Here is a 17423-nt window from a genome sequence, read left to right as displayed (position 1 = left end):
GAACAGGTGACCATAAATTAGGATTGTTTATGTTCTACTACTGACTTTCACTGATATTGTCCTTGGTTGCATCTCACTTTAGCTTGTTCTAAACCAGTTTTTAAAACAGTATATATATCGCAGAGAATCACTAAGAATGAATTGGCAAATATTTGTAAAGTTCTCTGAAAACAAGAAGTGCTACTACGTAAACATTTAACATGTCTTACAGTATTAAGCTTATTTCATCTTTATTACCAGTTATACGCCATGCCTCAATTTTGCTACCTTTGTAATATGTTTCCTTTAACCTTCTTTTCCCAGACAGGCTTACACCTCCAAATTCAATTATCCTGTCAATTGTGTTTTAAATTGTACTGATTTCCATTAACCAATTGTGGTATCAATTTGATGATCTGTTCCTTCTTCTGAACTAATCATCTTTACACCCACCAAAATCTGGAAAGGCAATTAAACTGAGGACGGTGAGAGTTATTCAAGAGAAATTAAAGCATAAAGGTAAAAAGAGTGGAAAAACTAAGATTAAAAAGAGCACTGAGGGGAAAATACACATGTGCCAAAAAGCACAGTACCAGAGCAGATAGAGACAAAGAGGAAAAGAGGAGAGCGAGGTAGAAAACGGATCCTGCTTATGCCTACTCCATCTCTCTTTCAGCACCAAGGACAGAACCTCAGAACGGCTGACCCAACCAATGCTCAGTTTAGGGTCCCTCCCAAATCCTCTACAGAAAATCGATGCATTCGAAAGCAGCTATGAAACAGGCACTAAGGTCTAATAGGAAAGCTGGAAAAGCAGCACTCAAGTAATTTCACCTTGCAGGCAAAAATGGGTGATTTCTTTCTATTCATTTGCATAGTTTCTGAGTCCTGAGAAAAGCAAAGTTTGCTTTGCTTGGGTATGCCTGCTGTCAGTAAATGGCTGCAGGAGCTGAACTGGTAAACTCCTCGGTCTCCGGAAATCAGAAGAAAATTTTAGGGTAAGTAATTTTTCTTTTCGTTTCTAATTTAGTACATAGTATTTTCCTCAATGTTATTTAATCAGCTTGGGGTTCTGTGGCTCTCTAAAAATATGCATTAAAACTCAATACCCACTCTTATTTAAAAACCAAAGCCCTGAGGAAATGGTTTTGTTTTTCTTCTAAGTGGTTGGACAGTAGAAACCTTTCCTATTCCTTTTCTTTTCTTTTATTCCCCAAAATTGTATCCTTGTGGGCTCTAGAAGCTATATCAACGAAGAATTAAAAGATGGGAAACAAAAAGCTGTTATTATTTCCAGGATTTGTATGGAAGTTGATTGTATTCCTCTTAAGGATTTTACTTAATTGTAAGGGTCTGTTATTTTAAACTCCTCAATTCAGCACCCTGGCAATTCAGAGCTGAAGGTTTGGAGAGGCACTATTTTCAATGGTCTATTTAAAGTCAGGCTGTTTCTAAGTCAGAATCCAATTATTCCCAGCAGAGATATGTAGTACTTGAGATGATGATTGTGTATGTTTCCTTTGATGATAGTATATGATTTTTAGGGTATTGTTGTTATTTAATTGTGAGACTTCCATTACTTGCTGTAGCTTACTGGGGCAACAGAAGTCATTGCAATTAGGTATTTGTTCCAGTTCATACATTTAGTTTAATTGAATACCATCAAAATGCATGCATGAATAATAATGCAGCAATAGCAAAGTGAAACTTGGAATCTAAACTCATTGTGCATGCCTGTTTCACTTTATAGGTGAAGCCCTTTGCTTGCTGATACTAAAAGGTCTGTAAAATGTCTGTCCTTAGGTAAGAGTGAAGACCCACTACTTGACATGGCACTGGAATCTCTAATAGTCAAAGAGAAGTAAAGACAATGTGAGAAAGATTCTTACTCAGGCACTCATTTATTCATAGTTGAATATTTTCAAGGGTCTGTATGGCTAGCAGTGAGCAAGGGTATTGAGCAAGGAAAATATTGACAGTATCCAAATGGGTGTCCAATATTAAAGCATCCATACAGAAGCCTGTTTATTATGGAATATGCATTAAAGCAAATACCAAACAGTTTCTACTCAATAGCAGATTCAATTTCTAATGCATTGAAGTTTGTCATCAATTAATATTTGCTTATTGATTGATTTCCTGAGTTCCCTATTTTATCTCCGATTAGAATGGTAGGATGCTCAGTCTTTAGAGGTTGTGATAGAAAGTGAGTATGCTATGCTTTACTAGACAGGTTTATTGAGGGGGAAAAACTATTATCTTAGCTACTGGACCTAAGTAACCAGCAATAGTTTTTCTCTGTACATTTACCAACAGTGTAAATGTGCCCAAATACATAAACATGCTATGTATTGCAATGCATTTGTGAATCTTTTCTAGGAAAATAGGCAGCAATTTGCAAGAAGAAAGTAGCATAGAAATGCTAAAGACTATCTCTAATAATAATAACAATGTAACTCCCACTGGCTCTATGAGCAGCGTGCACCTGCATTACTTCACCAGACCTAGTCAGGTGATATGCATAAGATACCCTGAACAAGTGAGATTTTAAAATTAGGACCCATTTCACATTTGTCTGTCTCACCCCAAAAGTGGCATAGTTAAGAACATGAACTCTGGAATCAGATAAATCTTGGGTTGAATCAACTCCATCATTTACTGGTTTGTGGCCTCACCGAGATACTTAACCTCTCGGTGACTCACCTGTTTTTTCTAGAAAAATTGGTATGATTATAGTGCTTACCTTCTTCATCAGGTTGTTGTGGGGTTGAATGATGATAATGCTTATAAATTTTAGCTATAATTATTAATTGTATCAGGCAATATAGCAAGTCCGAATTATAGCCCGGATCAGAAAAGCTCTGGTGACTGGTAGTCAGGAGTGTCTGAGTAAAAGATTAGAAGTGGCAATAGCCAGAGACCTGTGAAATGAGTGAAGATGTGGTCATGGAACCCCGCTACTGAAATGTTTTGTTCTTGGTTGAGTGAAACGCATCTCAACTTGGGAATGAAAATTTTGTGGGGTTTTTAAACTTTGAGACAGGATCCTGTTCTGTCACCCAGTCTGGGGTAGCACAATTATACTGCAGCCTCTAACTCCTGGACTCAAGCAATCTTCCCGCCTCAGCTTCTTGAGTAGCTGGGAATACTAATTTTTCTTTTAATTTATTTTTTTTAAAGATGGAGTCTCACTATGTTGCCAGGATGGTCTCAAACTCCTGGCCTCAAGTCATCCTTCCACCTCAGCCTCCCAAGGTGCTGGGACTACAGCAATGAGCCCCTAAGTCCAGCTGGGAATAACTGACATCAACTTCCATGCCTAGCATAGACACATTAGATAATTGTGAGTTTGGTATTTAAGAATGCCTGAGATAAATCTTGGTTCATATCAGTCCCTGACACATGGTGTAATCTTGAGAAAGTAATTGAATCTCTCTGTCTCACTCTGTCTCAGTTTTTTTAATCCAAAAAAGGAATATGTTAATATCCACCTTTAGGGCTCCTGTAAGTATTAAAATGCACGTAAAGTACTTGTACCTGATACACACTAGTAGCCCAGATGTAGTTGTCTTTATCTTCATTTGTTTTCTTACAGAAAGAGAACAAATAATTAAAACTCTGTAAGTCTTAATGAAGTGCTAAGGAGGCACCCCACAAATGTTTCCAGCAGACTGTTACTCAGCACTGAGAAACTGAACATCAGGACAATGTTCAGGACAAATGTCATAACTGATGAGGACCTGACCACTCTCTGTTCCTCTGACTTTTTAAATAGGTTATGCACTCACTCTGAAAGATGCTAGAACAAACTATAAAGAACAAGATAAATCAATACTTTATAAGGAATTTAAAAGCTCATTAAAATGTGTAAGTAGTGTTATATGTAATGAATCTTAAAAGAATGAAGTAAGGAGTAATATTCTAGTTCTCTGCCTTCTCTACTCTTTTACCTCCTATCCACTGTTTGCTGAGGTTACCATGAATGTCATCATTTCCAAGTTCTCTAGATACTCTATAATCACAGCTTATTTAACTCTTCACCTATTCCTACTTTTCTCTTAACAATAAAAGTGACGATATTTCTGGTGCTCTGTGCCAGACATTATGCTAGAGTGATGATTCTCAATGGGGAGAGCAATTTTGCACCCCCCCACCCCGGGACATTTGGCAACATCTAAAAGCATTTTTGATTGTCTCAATTTTTGGGGAGGGGTGTGCTACTGGCATCTAGTGCGCAGATGTCAGGATGCTGTTAAACATCCCACAATGCACAGGACGACCTCCCCAACAAAGAATTTTTCAGCCCAAATTGTCAGTAGTGCCAAACTTCATGTATATCATTTCATTTAATCTTCATAATAACCCTATGGAATTGATATGATTATCCCCAGTTTGCTGATGAGAAAATCAGCCTATCATTGTAAATTACTTAGAGAGTGACTGAGTTAATGACTTCTCTAGGATCTTTGCTTCTTCCTACCTGAGACCAGTTTCCCATCTGTTAGCATATCTAACAGAGGGGAAAAGAAAGAAGAAAGCCCAGCTCAGTTCTGTGTTATATAAGCAACTCTTGTTTGAAAAAAAAAAAAATCTAAGCAGGGAGAAAGGTGAAATAATTAGCTGAGAGGCAGAGAGTGATCTAGCATCTCACTCATCTTTGCTTTCATCTCCCACATCCACAACTCTTCAGAAACTACCTGGACAATCACGGTTTAACCCACCTGCTGCTATAAAGGCTCTAAGATCAGATGTGGAAAAAAATAAATTAGAAATCAGAAATCCATGCAACTGCGATTCCAACATCAGGCTCAGAATTGATTTTCAGAGTTGAGGGTTTCCCTTCATGTAATTAGCCGCTGGCATTCAGCTATACTATTTTTAGGTAGCTGTCAAACCTCTTGGCAGGTAAAAAGTCCGGCAAAAGGGTAACAGATATTCAAAGGTTTTATGCCTCTCTCTTATGTGCCAGGTAAGATAAGCTAAGGCATTAGCTTTAGACCCCAGAAAAGAAGGATTCTGGCCACTGTACTCCAAAGTGGCCCAGCTGTAAAAGGGAAGACATTTGGGCCCGAGCCTGCCTTAAAAGTGGAAATATCCTTGAACAATCAGAAAGCATTGTATTTTTTCAAAAGCTCTTGGCAGCTGCAGTGCTATCTCCAGGGTAGCGGCTGCCCTCCTCTGAATAATGAGAAAATTATAATTATTATCAAGAATTATTATTATGTTTTAAAATACATTGAGTGCAAACAGTGTGCCAAGATAAAGGACAATTTTTTTAAACAATTCTCTAAATTTATTCCAAGTTGGTCACCCTTTTCCAATCATTTGTTCATTTTAACTCTTTCACATTTCAGGCTGAAACATTTCAAAGTGAGGTAAAAAATGACAGCCATGATTAGGCCAATCTCCTAATCTCCTAACCTGGCTTGAGGGCCAATTCTAGCCACCAGCCCAGCCTCTACTTCTGCCAGGGCCTGAAGAGAGAGTTCCCATAAAGGTCCGTATGTACCATGTTTAAATAGTTTAAAGCTGCAACCAACAAACCACTGAGTAAAATGTTTAATCTTCCCACCTTGACGAATACACTTCATAACAATGTGGAAGGCCAGGTTTGAATTTAAGATTACTGGACCCTTCAGAATTCCGTACAAAATGTGACCATGCAGGAGAAGCTGGGCCCCCACCCCTAACCTACCTCAGGGACCGTGTCCTCTTCTCTCCCCACCTCAGGCTACATAGGATCTATTTGTTTGAACTGTAACTGAAAGCTACCCACTTGGCCCCAGGGACCCTCCACATTTATGGCATAGTCTACCCTCAGGGTGACAGATTTAGAATGAGGCCCATGATGCCCTGGAAACAAGCTCTGAGCAGTTTGGCAGAGAATTCTGAGTGTGGTCTAGACAAGGGTGTAAACTTAGTGGATCTTCTCCTTGGCACTGTGGGAGGTTACAGCATCATCCTGTAGAGGTGTAGAGGCATAACGGTAGAGGGTGCCTTAGTCCTTTTGGGCTGCTATCACAAAATGCCATAAACTGGGTAGCTTATAAACAACAGATATTTATTTTTCACAGTTCTGAAGTCTGGGAAGTCCAAGATCAAGGCACCAGAAGTTTCAGTGTTTGGTGAGGACCTGCTTTCTGGTTCATAGACGGCTGTCTTTTCTCTATGTCCTCGTCTGTTGAAAGACTAGCTAGCTCTCTGGGTCTCTTTTATAAAAGCACTCATCCCATTCATGAGGGCTCTGTCCTCATAACCTAATCACTGCTCAAAGGCCCCCACCTCCTAATACCACCATATTCGGAGTTAGGATTTCTGCATATGAGTTTAGGGAGACACAAACTTCAGATGATAGCAGAAGACCAGAGTGGGTTCCTTTATAGCACAGAGCCTGGAGCAAGAGTCACCTTTGCTTGGGTTTCAGGGTTACACTGTAAGTCACAGGCCTTAGCTCTTCCTCTAGACTTCAGAACTGTGACAGGATACATTTTTGATCTTTGTAAATTACCCAGACTCAGGTGTTCTTTTTTTTTTTTTTTTTTGAGATGGAGTTTCGCCCTTGTTACCCAGGCTGGAGTGCAATGGCGCAATCTCGGCTCACCGCAACCTCCGCCTCCTGGGTTCAGGCAATTCTCCTGCCTCAGCCTCCTGAGTAGCTGGGATGATAGGCACGCGCCACCATGCCTAGCTAATTTTTTGTATTTTTAGTAGAGACGGGGTTTCACCATGTTGACCAGGATGGTCTCGATCTCTTGACCTCGTGATCCACCCGCCTCGGCCTCCCACAGTGCTGGGATTACAGGCTTGAGCCACCGCGCCCGGCCTAGGTGTTCTGTTACAGCAACCCAAAATGGACTAAGTTAGGTGGGTTTCATTATTCCCGCATTTTACACAGGAAGAATCTGGAGCTCAGAGAGGTAAAGTAATAAGCACAAGGTCCCAGAGTTAGGAAGCATCAGAGCTGGGATTGTAATCCTGCAACAGCTTCCCGTCCTATTCAGAGTTCAAGCATGGTACTTTCCATGGCACCGCACAACCTCTCTACCACACCACCTCTACTGTTCTACTCCTGCCTCACTTGGCTCCAGCCTCACCGGCCTCCCTTCTATGCCTTCTATGTGCTAGCTCTTCCTGCTGGCACCTGCTGTTCTCACTGCTTGTACTGCTGTCTTATCAGATATCTGCATGGTCTGCTTCCTGATCTCCTCCAAGTCCTGACTCAATTGCTGATTTCTCCTTGAGGAGTTCCTGATTATATTCAGACTTATTCACCCACATACACACAATCTTCACCCACTACTTACCCACCTCCCTGATTTGTGTCCAATATACATATCACTATTGAACATACCACATCTTTTATTTATCTTGTTTATTGTCTGTCTTCTTCTCTATAATGGGAGCTTCAAAGGGGAGCAATTTTTATCTACTTTGTTCATTGCTGTATCTCCAACTCTCACAACGGTCCCTACTTTGTAGAAAATGCTTCATAAATATTTGTTGATGCAATAAATCAAAACATGTAACTAAGCAACCAAGCCCCAAAGAGTCTGATTTTATTAATATTGTTTTCTGTCTCCTCATAGGAAGGCCCTTGGCATCAGGCACCTCCCTCTGGGCTATGGCACCTCTGAGTCAGCTGAGTGGCCACCTGAATTACACCTGTGGGGAGGAAAACTCCACAGGTGCCAGCCAGGTGCGCCCCCATGCCTACTATGCCCTCTCTTACTGCACGCTCATTCTGGCCATCGTCTTCGGCAATGGCCTGGTGTGCATGGCTGTGCTGAAGGAGCGGGCCCTGCAGACTACCACCAACTACCTAGTAGTGAGCCTGGCTGTGGCAGACTTGCTGGTGGCCACCTTGGTGATGCCCTGGGTGGTATACCTGGAGGTGAGTAGACTTCAGGCACGTGCTGCCTCTATGACTGTGCTTGTATTTGTTTTCCCTGAGTTCCCAGGCTTCAGGGTTCAAAAGACTCCCTGAACAGTCAGGAACTGAGGAAGGAAGGAGAGCTCTCATTCTCCCTTTAATGAGAGAGCCAAAGCTCTGGAAAGCAGCCACCATCTCGTCCCTTCCCCACATCAGAACCAGGGAGCTGAGAATGATTCTGTTCATGGGTCTCCAATGTTCAGGTGACTAGATCTGAGTGATGGGACTCTTCCTAATATGGCCTCAAGTTTATTTTCTGTGTCAGACACGTCTCAATTACATGGTGGGCTAGGTGAGGCAGTCCAGAAGGCAGCTTTACCAGCTCAATGTATATAAGGGTGTTGTGCAAGAGGGATGTGAGGCCAGGGGAAAAAAGGAATTATAGAAAAAAATCAGTGAACATAGGGAAAGATAGAAAGAATGTCCAGCAAACAGATCAGACTTCTTTGGACAGCTCAGTTACCCTCCCTCTTTGCTCATTCTTCCTGGGTACCAGCCCTCTGTAGACTCTGCTACCAAAGGACACATGTTTTCCATGTGTCCATTAATAGTACAGAGCTTTTGCCAGACAGATAGTGCCGAAGATCCTGGAGAATTCTTTTGGGGAGTAACATTTATTAAATTTAAAAGTATTTTCATTTGGAAGTGCAAAACAGAGTCAGGTGGTGGTCAAGAAAAACACCCATTTGCTATCAAGGAAATCCGGGTGACTACATCTGTTCAAAAAACAGGTATTCTTGCCAGGAAAATATGCAATTACTTAAGAGATGAAAATAAATAAATAATAAAACCTGAGGCCGGACATGGTAGCTCATGCCTGTAATCCCAGCACTTTGAGAGGCCGAGGCGTGTGGATCACCTGAGGTCGGAAGTTCGAAACCAGCCTGACCAACATGGAGAAACCCTGTCTCTACTAAAAATACAAAATTAGTTGGGTGTGGTGGTGCATGCCTGTAATCCCAGCTACTCAGGAGGCTGAGGCAGGAGAATTGCTTGAACCCGGGAGGTGGAGGTTGTGGTAAGCCGAAATTGCACCATTGCACTCCAGACTGGGCAACAAGAGTGAAACTCCATCTCAGAAAAAAAAAAAAAACCTGCGTATACTATTAATATTTCTCCTCTGCACTGTGTGTCATTTTAAAGAGGTATCCAATGAAGGATAAAAATGATGCTATGATTAAGAGAAATTAAGATTCATCAAATTAATATCTCAGTTAATATTGATAGTAAAAGTGACAGTTAATTAAGCGTGACATATCACGGGAGAGCAAAAACCTTGTACGTAGCCTGCCTATGCTAATGCCTGTGTTAAAGAATGGCTGGGAACTAAAATTAGACTTATGATCTCAAGGGGGAGACATAAAGAAAAAAGAAAATAGAGAAATAAAAGGAAAAGAAGAAAAACAACTAGGCTGGGTAGATCTAAAGGCTAAGGGAATACTTGAGGAAAAAATATGTATTTATTCTTCCCAGTTAGGATAATCCTAGTTGGGAGGGTGAAGGGTCTTATAATTATCTTGATTTTTCTGTCAACCCAATTAGTCTGAGTCAACCTTGAAGTCAGAAACTAGGTCTTTGTTCTTCATTTCCTGTAGCCTAAACATACTACCTGGCACACAACACATGCTAAATGTTACAACATTTGAAATCTAAATGACGAAATAAATCTTCTCTGTAACGTATGCATTATATAGGCTCTTCATGCTAACACCATCTGCCTCTGCATCTATTGTTACAGTCCGACTTTTTGGGGTGAGGACTTTTGGGGATGAGCTATGTGTTATTTTACATCAATAATAATGAGAGTGAAAACAATTTAGAGTCACGTGATATTTCTGTTCAAGAATGAAGCACTTGAGGTGCAACAAGCCAATATGCATTGGTCAATGACTCCCAGCACTGCCACCATTCTCCTAAAATGTTTTTGTCCATTTCTGTATGTTCCAAGGATTCTTACGTTGCCCAGAAGGATGAATGTCAGAAGGAAAGGTAGGCAATGGACCGTCATTCTAATGAGATTTTTATTCCCTCTAAGATGAAACCAGGCTTTTGGTGTCTGTAACAAAGCCACTCGCATCATTAATTGGCTATGTATTTGTGATTACTTCTAGGACTCTGGTTGGACCATACTGGAAAACGTCTGTATACATATATAGCCACACCTTCTGATGTAGTGGTACTCCTATTCTACTGCTGAGCATAGATGGAGAGCTGAAAGTACAGAAAATGACAGGAAATCTTGCCAAAGACCTTAATGGAATCAGGCTGCAGTAGTACCTTTAGGTTTCCTGCCATGAACAGCTCTGATGGAGTTCTTGGTTTCTCCCCATAAAAACCATAATACTATGCCCTCCGTCCAACAGGTTATTTGGTATAGGTGCTCAGTGATCAAGATCATAATTTTTACATTTGATCTTAACCAAAAGGCTGAGATGCAATAAGAATATGATTTTTAAAATCTACATTCACATAAGGAAGATTTAGGGGAGCGGAGATATCTCCTCACTGGCCTTAGGGCCTCTTTTTGGTCTTACCAACTTGATTCGAGGCACTGACTAGGTAAGTCAGTGCCTTACCTAGGCAAGTTGGTAAGACCAAAAAGAGGCCCTAAGGCCAATGAAGAATATCCCTGCATCACTTTCCATAGCAGTGAGTTAAGGGTCTGTCTCGGTGAAAGATGAGATATCACTTAAAGTAGCCATCATTAACAGATGACCGGTTAAGATATTAGAAGTTTCTAGTTCAGAGAACCAAGTCTCTCTATCTTACATGAATCCATACTTTTCTTAATCTCAGATGTTTTCCTATCTTTCCTTAAAGGCAGGTGAGGCACCTTAATGAAAGAAAAGAGCACTGTGAACCCTTAAAATATGAGCTATGAATATATAAATCCATGTGCCTCAAGAAGAAGCAAAGTATTATTCTCACTAACTTGTCCTAATGATAGTGCAGTTTGAGTAGCTACTCTAATAATTACTTAGCCTAAGAGCTCCCTTTAGAATAGAAAAGGGTGCAATGTTGATCTCAGAGACTGCTGTAGGCTTGAAGGCCCCCAGGAGGATAAGATACTCATGAGAAGGACACCATTTTGGGAGTCAAAAGATTCACCAAATTCATAGCCTCATGAGTTTTGATTTGAACACATCTACCTTCTTCGAAGGAAAATTGGCTCATTTTGCCAGACACCAGTATTTATGAGTTAGGAATGTTTTGGCTGTAAATATTGGAAACCTTGATTCGTTGTGGCTTAATTACATTTAATGTTTTTCACATAACCAGAGTTCTGGAGGAAGAGAATTGTTGTTGGTTCAGCTGCCCCATGGTGTCATCATAGGCCAGACTTCTCCATTCTTCCTCTTCGCCATCCTTGGCAAGCTAGCCTAGTTCTTTATGTTCCCATAGCTCTCTAGCATCATGACAGCATTCAAAAATAGGATGGGTGGGGACAGCAGGAAATGAGAGATCGAGAGTGCATGCACTTTCCCTGGAGTAGCTTGAAGCTTGTTTCTAAGAGATTTCATGTTAGCTTAATTGGCCAGAACTTAGTCATGAGGCCACCTTTAGCTGCAAAGGAAGCTAAAAAAGAAAAAAGATAAATGTGTGTTTTATTTATAAAAGATGTAGGGGTGGGGAATTGCTCTGAGGTAGGCAATAAAGTATCACATTGCCTTTATTGGAATTCACTGGGATGAATGTCATTTCAGCACAGTGTCATGCTGTGAGAAAAAGACTCAGAACTGGGAGTCAGAAGACACGGATTTAAGTGAATAAAATGGAGGTGACAACAAGATTTTCCATGTTGAGCTGATGTTAGGCTCAGCTGTCATCGACTGATAGAGTACTTTGATAAACAAAACTTTTGATCTATAAATATCTCACTTAAGACATTTTTCATTATGTTTTTTTAAAAAGCTTAATTCCAATTGGCTTACATTAAAAACAACAACAACAACAAAAAAACAGAATGCATTGGCTGTCATACCAGGAACTTTATAAAGTCCTCTGGTAGGGTGGGCTGCAGGCACAGTTCCATCAGAGCTCCAGCTCCATTTCCCCACAATTCTCTCAGCTCTGCCTTTTTCCATATGTTGGCCTTATCTGCAGGCAACAGGCTTAGCTATAGGCCTCACATGTGCATACCATACCATTCACAGCAAGAGAGGAAATCCTTTTCCTAGAATTTCTGGTAGAAGTATCAAGATGTGCTCTGATTGGACTGACTTACCGCACATGATTTCCAGATGGAAGAATTGATTTGGCATAGATTATGTGTTTCTTCCTTGGATACTGCCCAGGGATCTCATAGATTCCCAGTGGAATCCAGGGAATATTTATTGGAAAGATGGAAGAAGATAGTGAATAAGTGTGAACCAGTCAAATTTCATTGGTATCATTCTCATCTTTAAGACACAGAGGAGCCTTCACTTGAACATTACATAAAAGGGCTCACAGGGACCAGTCACTGATGTGCTTCAGTATTTTCTGTCCTCAAGCCTAGCAGAGAAGTTCAGGACAAAAACCATGCGGGTGACCTCACAGAAGGCTATATTTCTTAGGGCTCCTGGCTTGGCTATCTGTTTAATTCAGTTTGCAGCATTTTCTCGACTTTTCTGTGCCATCCCAAATTGTTCTATCTCAGATTTTCTCTCAAGATTTTAATTTCCTGCCTTACAGTCTGCACTCCGGAGCTTCCTCTCCAAGCACAAACATCTCATTTTTTTTCCACTCAGTGAAGCACCTTTTGTGATGCTTAAAGCACTTTTATCAGGAGAGAAAGGCAGTATAAGCAGCCAGGGGAACATTTGGAATACTAAACTCATGCTACTTGGAGATAGGAGAAAAGACTTGAGGATTAAGAAAGGTAGTCAAGCAAGATAGAATCGGATGGGTTCAGACAAGGAAACGCACCACAGAAAAAGCAATCGAGGTTGGATGGTGATGAAAGGAAAAAATGGCAATATTTTGGGAACAGAGGAATCTTTGAGTTTTGTAATGATATTGATTATAAAAAATAAAGAAGTGCTTTTTTTCAAGGAAAGTTTTACAACAGCTCAAAAACCCCCAAATGATAGCAATGTAAGACCTCCCTACTGGAAAACAAAAACGATATTCTCACAGTGTCTTCCCAAACCCTGGATTTTGATAAAAGCTCATAGAATATTAAAGCTGGAAGGGCTTAGAGATTATTTTTGCCATCATTTCCACAGTGTGATCCAACCACAAGAAATTCCTGGCCATATTCTAATGACATGGTTTCTCTGAGGATGAGTCTTGGAGTCTCATTTTTAAATGAGCTACTCCATACTTCTTATGCACCTAAACTTTCAGCAGCTCTAAAGTAAACTTTCGTTACGGGGAATGTTAGTCCATTCTTTGCAGCTACGACAGAATACCTGAGGCTGGATAATTTATAAAGAACAGTTCTGGAGGCTTGAAAGTCCAAGATCAAGAGACCTCCATCTGGAAAGGACCTCCATGCTGTCATCCCATGGTGGAAAGTGGGGGGACGGAAGAGAAGCAAAAGGGGACCAAACTTGTCCTTTAAAAAGGAACCTACTCCCACAAGAGCAACATTAACCCACTCATGAGGGCAGAGTCCTCAAGGCTAGTCACCTCTTATTAGGCCCCATCTCCCAACACTGTTGCATTGGAGATTGAATTTCCAAAACACACCTTTTGGGGGACACACTTAACTTACAGCACTTGGGGAAGGAGAGACTGCTTGTTAAAAATACAAACTGGACCAGGTGCAGTGGCTCACGCATGTAATCCCAGCACTTTGGAAGGCCAAGGTGGGTGGGTCACTTGAGGTCAGGAGTTCGAAACCAGCCTGTCCAACATGGTGAAACCCCATCTCTACTAAAAATACAAAATTAGCCAGGCATGGTCATGCATGCCTGTAATCCCAGCCACTCGGAAGGCTGAGGCAGGAGAATCGCTTGAACCTGGGAGGCGGAGGTTGTAGTGAGCCAAGATCGTGCCACTGCACTCCAGCCTGGGCAACAAGAGCAAAACTCCATCTCAAAAAATAAAAAATAAAAACTGGGCCGGGCACAGTGGCTCATGCCTGTAATCCCGGCACTTTGGAAGGTCAATGTGGGCAGATCACCTGAGGTCAGGAGTTCAAGACAAGCCTGGCCAACATGGTGAAACCCAGTCTCTACTAAAAATACAAAATTTAGCTGGACATGGTGGCAGGTGCCTATAATCCCAGCTGCTTGGGAGGTTGAGGCAGGAGAATCGCTTGAAACCGAGAGGTGGAAGTTGCAGTAAGCGGAGATCGTGCCCCTGCACTCTAGCCCGGGCAACAGAGCGAGACTCCATCTCAAAAACAACAACTACAACAACAAAAAACCACATTCTTCTGAGACGGGGACCATGAAGCTAACGAAATCAACAGGCTAAAGAATGCTTAAGGAGCCCTGCTTTAGTACAACCATTTGTGAAGATCATATTATGCTCCCCTTAACCCTCAGACCAGTGTTTTCCAAACCACCACAAGGCACGGTGGCTCAAGCCTGTAATCCCAGCACTTTGGAAGGCCGAGGCGGGTGGATCACGAGGTCAAGAGATTGAGACCATCCTGGTCAACATGGTGAAACCCCGTCTCTACTAAAAATACAAAACATTAGCTGGGCATGGTGGCGTGTGCCTGTAATCCCAGCTACTGAGGAGGCTGAGGCAGGAGAATTGCCTGAACCCAGGAGGCGGAGGTTGCGGTGAGCCGAGATCGCGCCATTGCACTCCAGCCTGGGTAACAAGAGTGAAACTTTGTCTCAAAAAAAAAAAAAAAGAATCACTTGAGGGACTTATTACTCCAAGTGAGGCCTAAGAACCATTTTGTTTAACAAGAGCTTCCTGAGATTTGGGAAATACTGCCTTATAATCAGTAAATGTGGGGAATGCTGCCCTAGGCTGTGTCTATTGAAAATCGATGGACAAGTTCAGTACCTGAAGACACTTTCCTGCTTACTCAACTTCTGTATTGCCACAGGGAGTTAGTATATTCATTAGCAAGTAAGAGTAACACCACCTGGTTGCTGTATAATTCTGAAGTGAGTTATTCATTAGAATGCAGGAGAAAGAATGGTGTCTCTAAAAAGCCTTAAGCAAAGCTGACTTTTTTCACTTTTTTTTTTTTTTTTTTTAGACTGAGTCTTGCTGTATCGCCCAGTCTGGAGTGCAATGGCACAATCTTGTCTCACGGCAACCTCTGCCTCCCGGGTTCAAGCCATTCTCTGGCTTCAGCTTCCCTAGTAGGTGGGATTACAGGTGCACACCACCACACCCAGCTAATTTTTGTATTTTTAGTAGAGATGGGGGCTTCACCATGTTGGCCAGCTGGTCTTGAACCCCTGACTGCAAGTGATCTGTCCAACTTGGCCTCCCAAAGTGCCGGGATTACAGGTGTGAGCCACCACACCTGGCCTCTTTTCACTTTTATCTGTTTTAATTTCAAAAATCACTCTGCCTTTCATAATCTCCCAACACTTTGTACCTGTCTCACCTTTGGCACTTACCACGTTACCTCATAGCTGTTTTCTTAGTGTCTATCCCCTGGGCCCTCAGTTCACCCACACCCATTCACACATTACTTCTGGTAATAGGCACACATTGTATTCTGAGACCCTGGGAACAAAAATAGATTTGTTTCAATACACCCACCCAAGCAAAGTATCAGACACATCGTGGGCACTCAATAGAGTGTACCCAAGTGGCTACATGGGTAATGGATGGACACACACCAACTCTTCCTCCTATGATATTAGAATGGAGTTAAATTGTACACTTCCCAGAAGCAGAAGATGCTAACCTTTGAGAGGCAAGAAGAGTAATGGTTAATATAAAGAGGTCGAAATTCTAGCTCCCTTTACAAGCTAGGTCCTTAGGCAAATTACTGAACCCTTCCAGGTCTCCATTTCTTTTATTTATTTAATTTTTTCTTGAGATGGAGTTCTGCTCTTATTGCCCAGTTTGGAGTGCAATGGCACAATCTTGGCTCACCATAAACTCCGCCTCCCGGGTTCAAGCAATTCTCCTGCCTCAGCCTCCAGAGTAGCTGGGATTACAGCCATGTGCCACCATGCCCAGCTAATTTTGTATTTTTAGTAGAAACAGAGTTTCTCCATGTTGGTCAGGCTGGTCTTGAACTCCCGACCTCAGGTGATCTGCCCACCTCAGCCTCCTAAAGTGCTGGGATTACAGGCGTCAGCCACCACACCTGGCTTCCATTTCTTTACCTATACGTTGGAAATCATATTTGCCTCTTCAGGTTGCTATGAGATAATGTGTGAGAGTTACCAGCATGTTCTTGGCACCTAGATGCACTTTATTGATCTCTTACTATTAGTTTCTTGATGTGGAGGATGCCAATAGAAAAAAAATTCCACCATAAATCCCACCAATTAGAGAATCATTTTAATGACTAAGCTCCAGGGAAGGCTAAGTGATGGCACCTTAGTGGGAATTATTTTAATCAGCTAATCAGATTGTTTTCTTCTTGACTCTAAGCTGAAATCAAGGAGAGAATGAGAATTTTGATGGCAGAATCACGAGACAGGAAAAGAGGACAGTCAGAATGGGATGAGAGGCCAGTGGGGGAGTGGAAGCCAGAAAACACCTTGAGGGTTTTGGCCTTTGGTGGCTAAGCAGGAGGGGTATTTAAGAAAACTGTCTGGTGTACTTTCACCAGCCCCAAAGTACCACTATTCTTTGAACCCTGGGATAGATGCAATGAAGACAGTGTCTCTTTCCCTGGAAAGGAGATGATGTGGTCTGTCACATAAAAATCCCTGAGGAGCACCTGGTTTTCTCCTTTCCCCTGGTATCTACCCACTTCCATCTCTTCTCTAACAACTACCCCTCCTCACCTAACACTTCCCTACAGCAGGGTGTGTAACAACCTACATTCCAATGCTCTGTCTGCCTGTACTAGCCCTGTGACCTTGGACAAAGTGGTTATTCTCTCTAAGCTTTTAGGTTCTTCCTTGACAATAAAGATAATCCTCTGTCAGAGAATATAATTGGAAATACAGGCCATGTATGTAAAATGCTTTGCAGAACACCAGGCACTTAGTAAGTATTCAATAAAGATTAGCTCTTATTATGACAGATTACGTCAGAGGCCATTTATTATTTCAGAATATATTTTCATGCTTGGGCCTTGCTCTGCGAGCTGGGGATGCAGCAGCGAACAAGTAAATCTTCCTGCTCCTGTTGGTGTTGGTTAAGTAACAGTCACTCCATCTCCTACCGAGTAAGGGAATAACTTGTCTTCAAAAACCTCTAAGAACGCATACAATAAAAACAAATTCAGTTTTCAAAATCTGAAGTTTCAAAGTTATAGAAATTTCCGGAATGGGTCATGTGGGTTGGTAACACATGTACAGTAAATTCTTAATAAATGTTAATTCCTATTAATAATATTAGGATATCACGATGATCTCTAGTACTCTATTGAAGAGTGTCTTGCTTCTCCAGTTATCTTGTAACTTCTTTTTTTTTTTTTTTTTTT

General features: G+C 41.6%; 1 protein-coding gene across 2 annotated transcripts in view; it reads left to right on the top strand.

Moving 5' to 3' along the window:
* The first annotated feature begins 355 nt into the window (after window positions 1-355).
* LOC108314574 (D(3) dopamine receptor-like) overlaps window positions 356-17423 on the top strand; it is a 30970-nt gene continuing 13902 nt past the window's right edge. Inside the window, exons 1-3 of one of the 2 annotated variants that reach the window (XM_017543514.2) lie at window positions 356-977; window positions 3575-3846; window positions 7566-7870. In XM_017543514.2, the coding sequence (XP_017399003.1) occupies window positions 7601-7870 (270 nt within the window). In that variant the 5' untranslated portion in view covers window positions 356-977; window positions 3575-3846; window positions 7566-7600. The remainder of the gene's footprint in view (window positions 978-3574; window positions 3847-7565; window positions 7871-17423) is intronic. The other variant, XM_017543515.2, reaches the window with a different exon arrangement.

This window comes from Cebus imitator, unplaced genomic scaffold, assembly GCF_001604975.1.
Source record: "Cebus imitator isolate Cc_AM_T3 unplaced genomic scaffold, Cebus_imitator-1.0 Scaffold157, whole genome shotgun sequence".
NCBI classification, from domain to species: domain Eukaryota; kingdom Metazoa; phylum Chordata; class Mammalia; order Primates; family Cebidae; genus Cebus; species Cebus imitator.
Note: the sequence above shows the minus strand (reverse complement) of the source record. Positions and strands in the feature narration are given on the sequence as shown.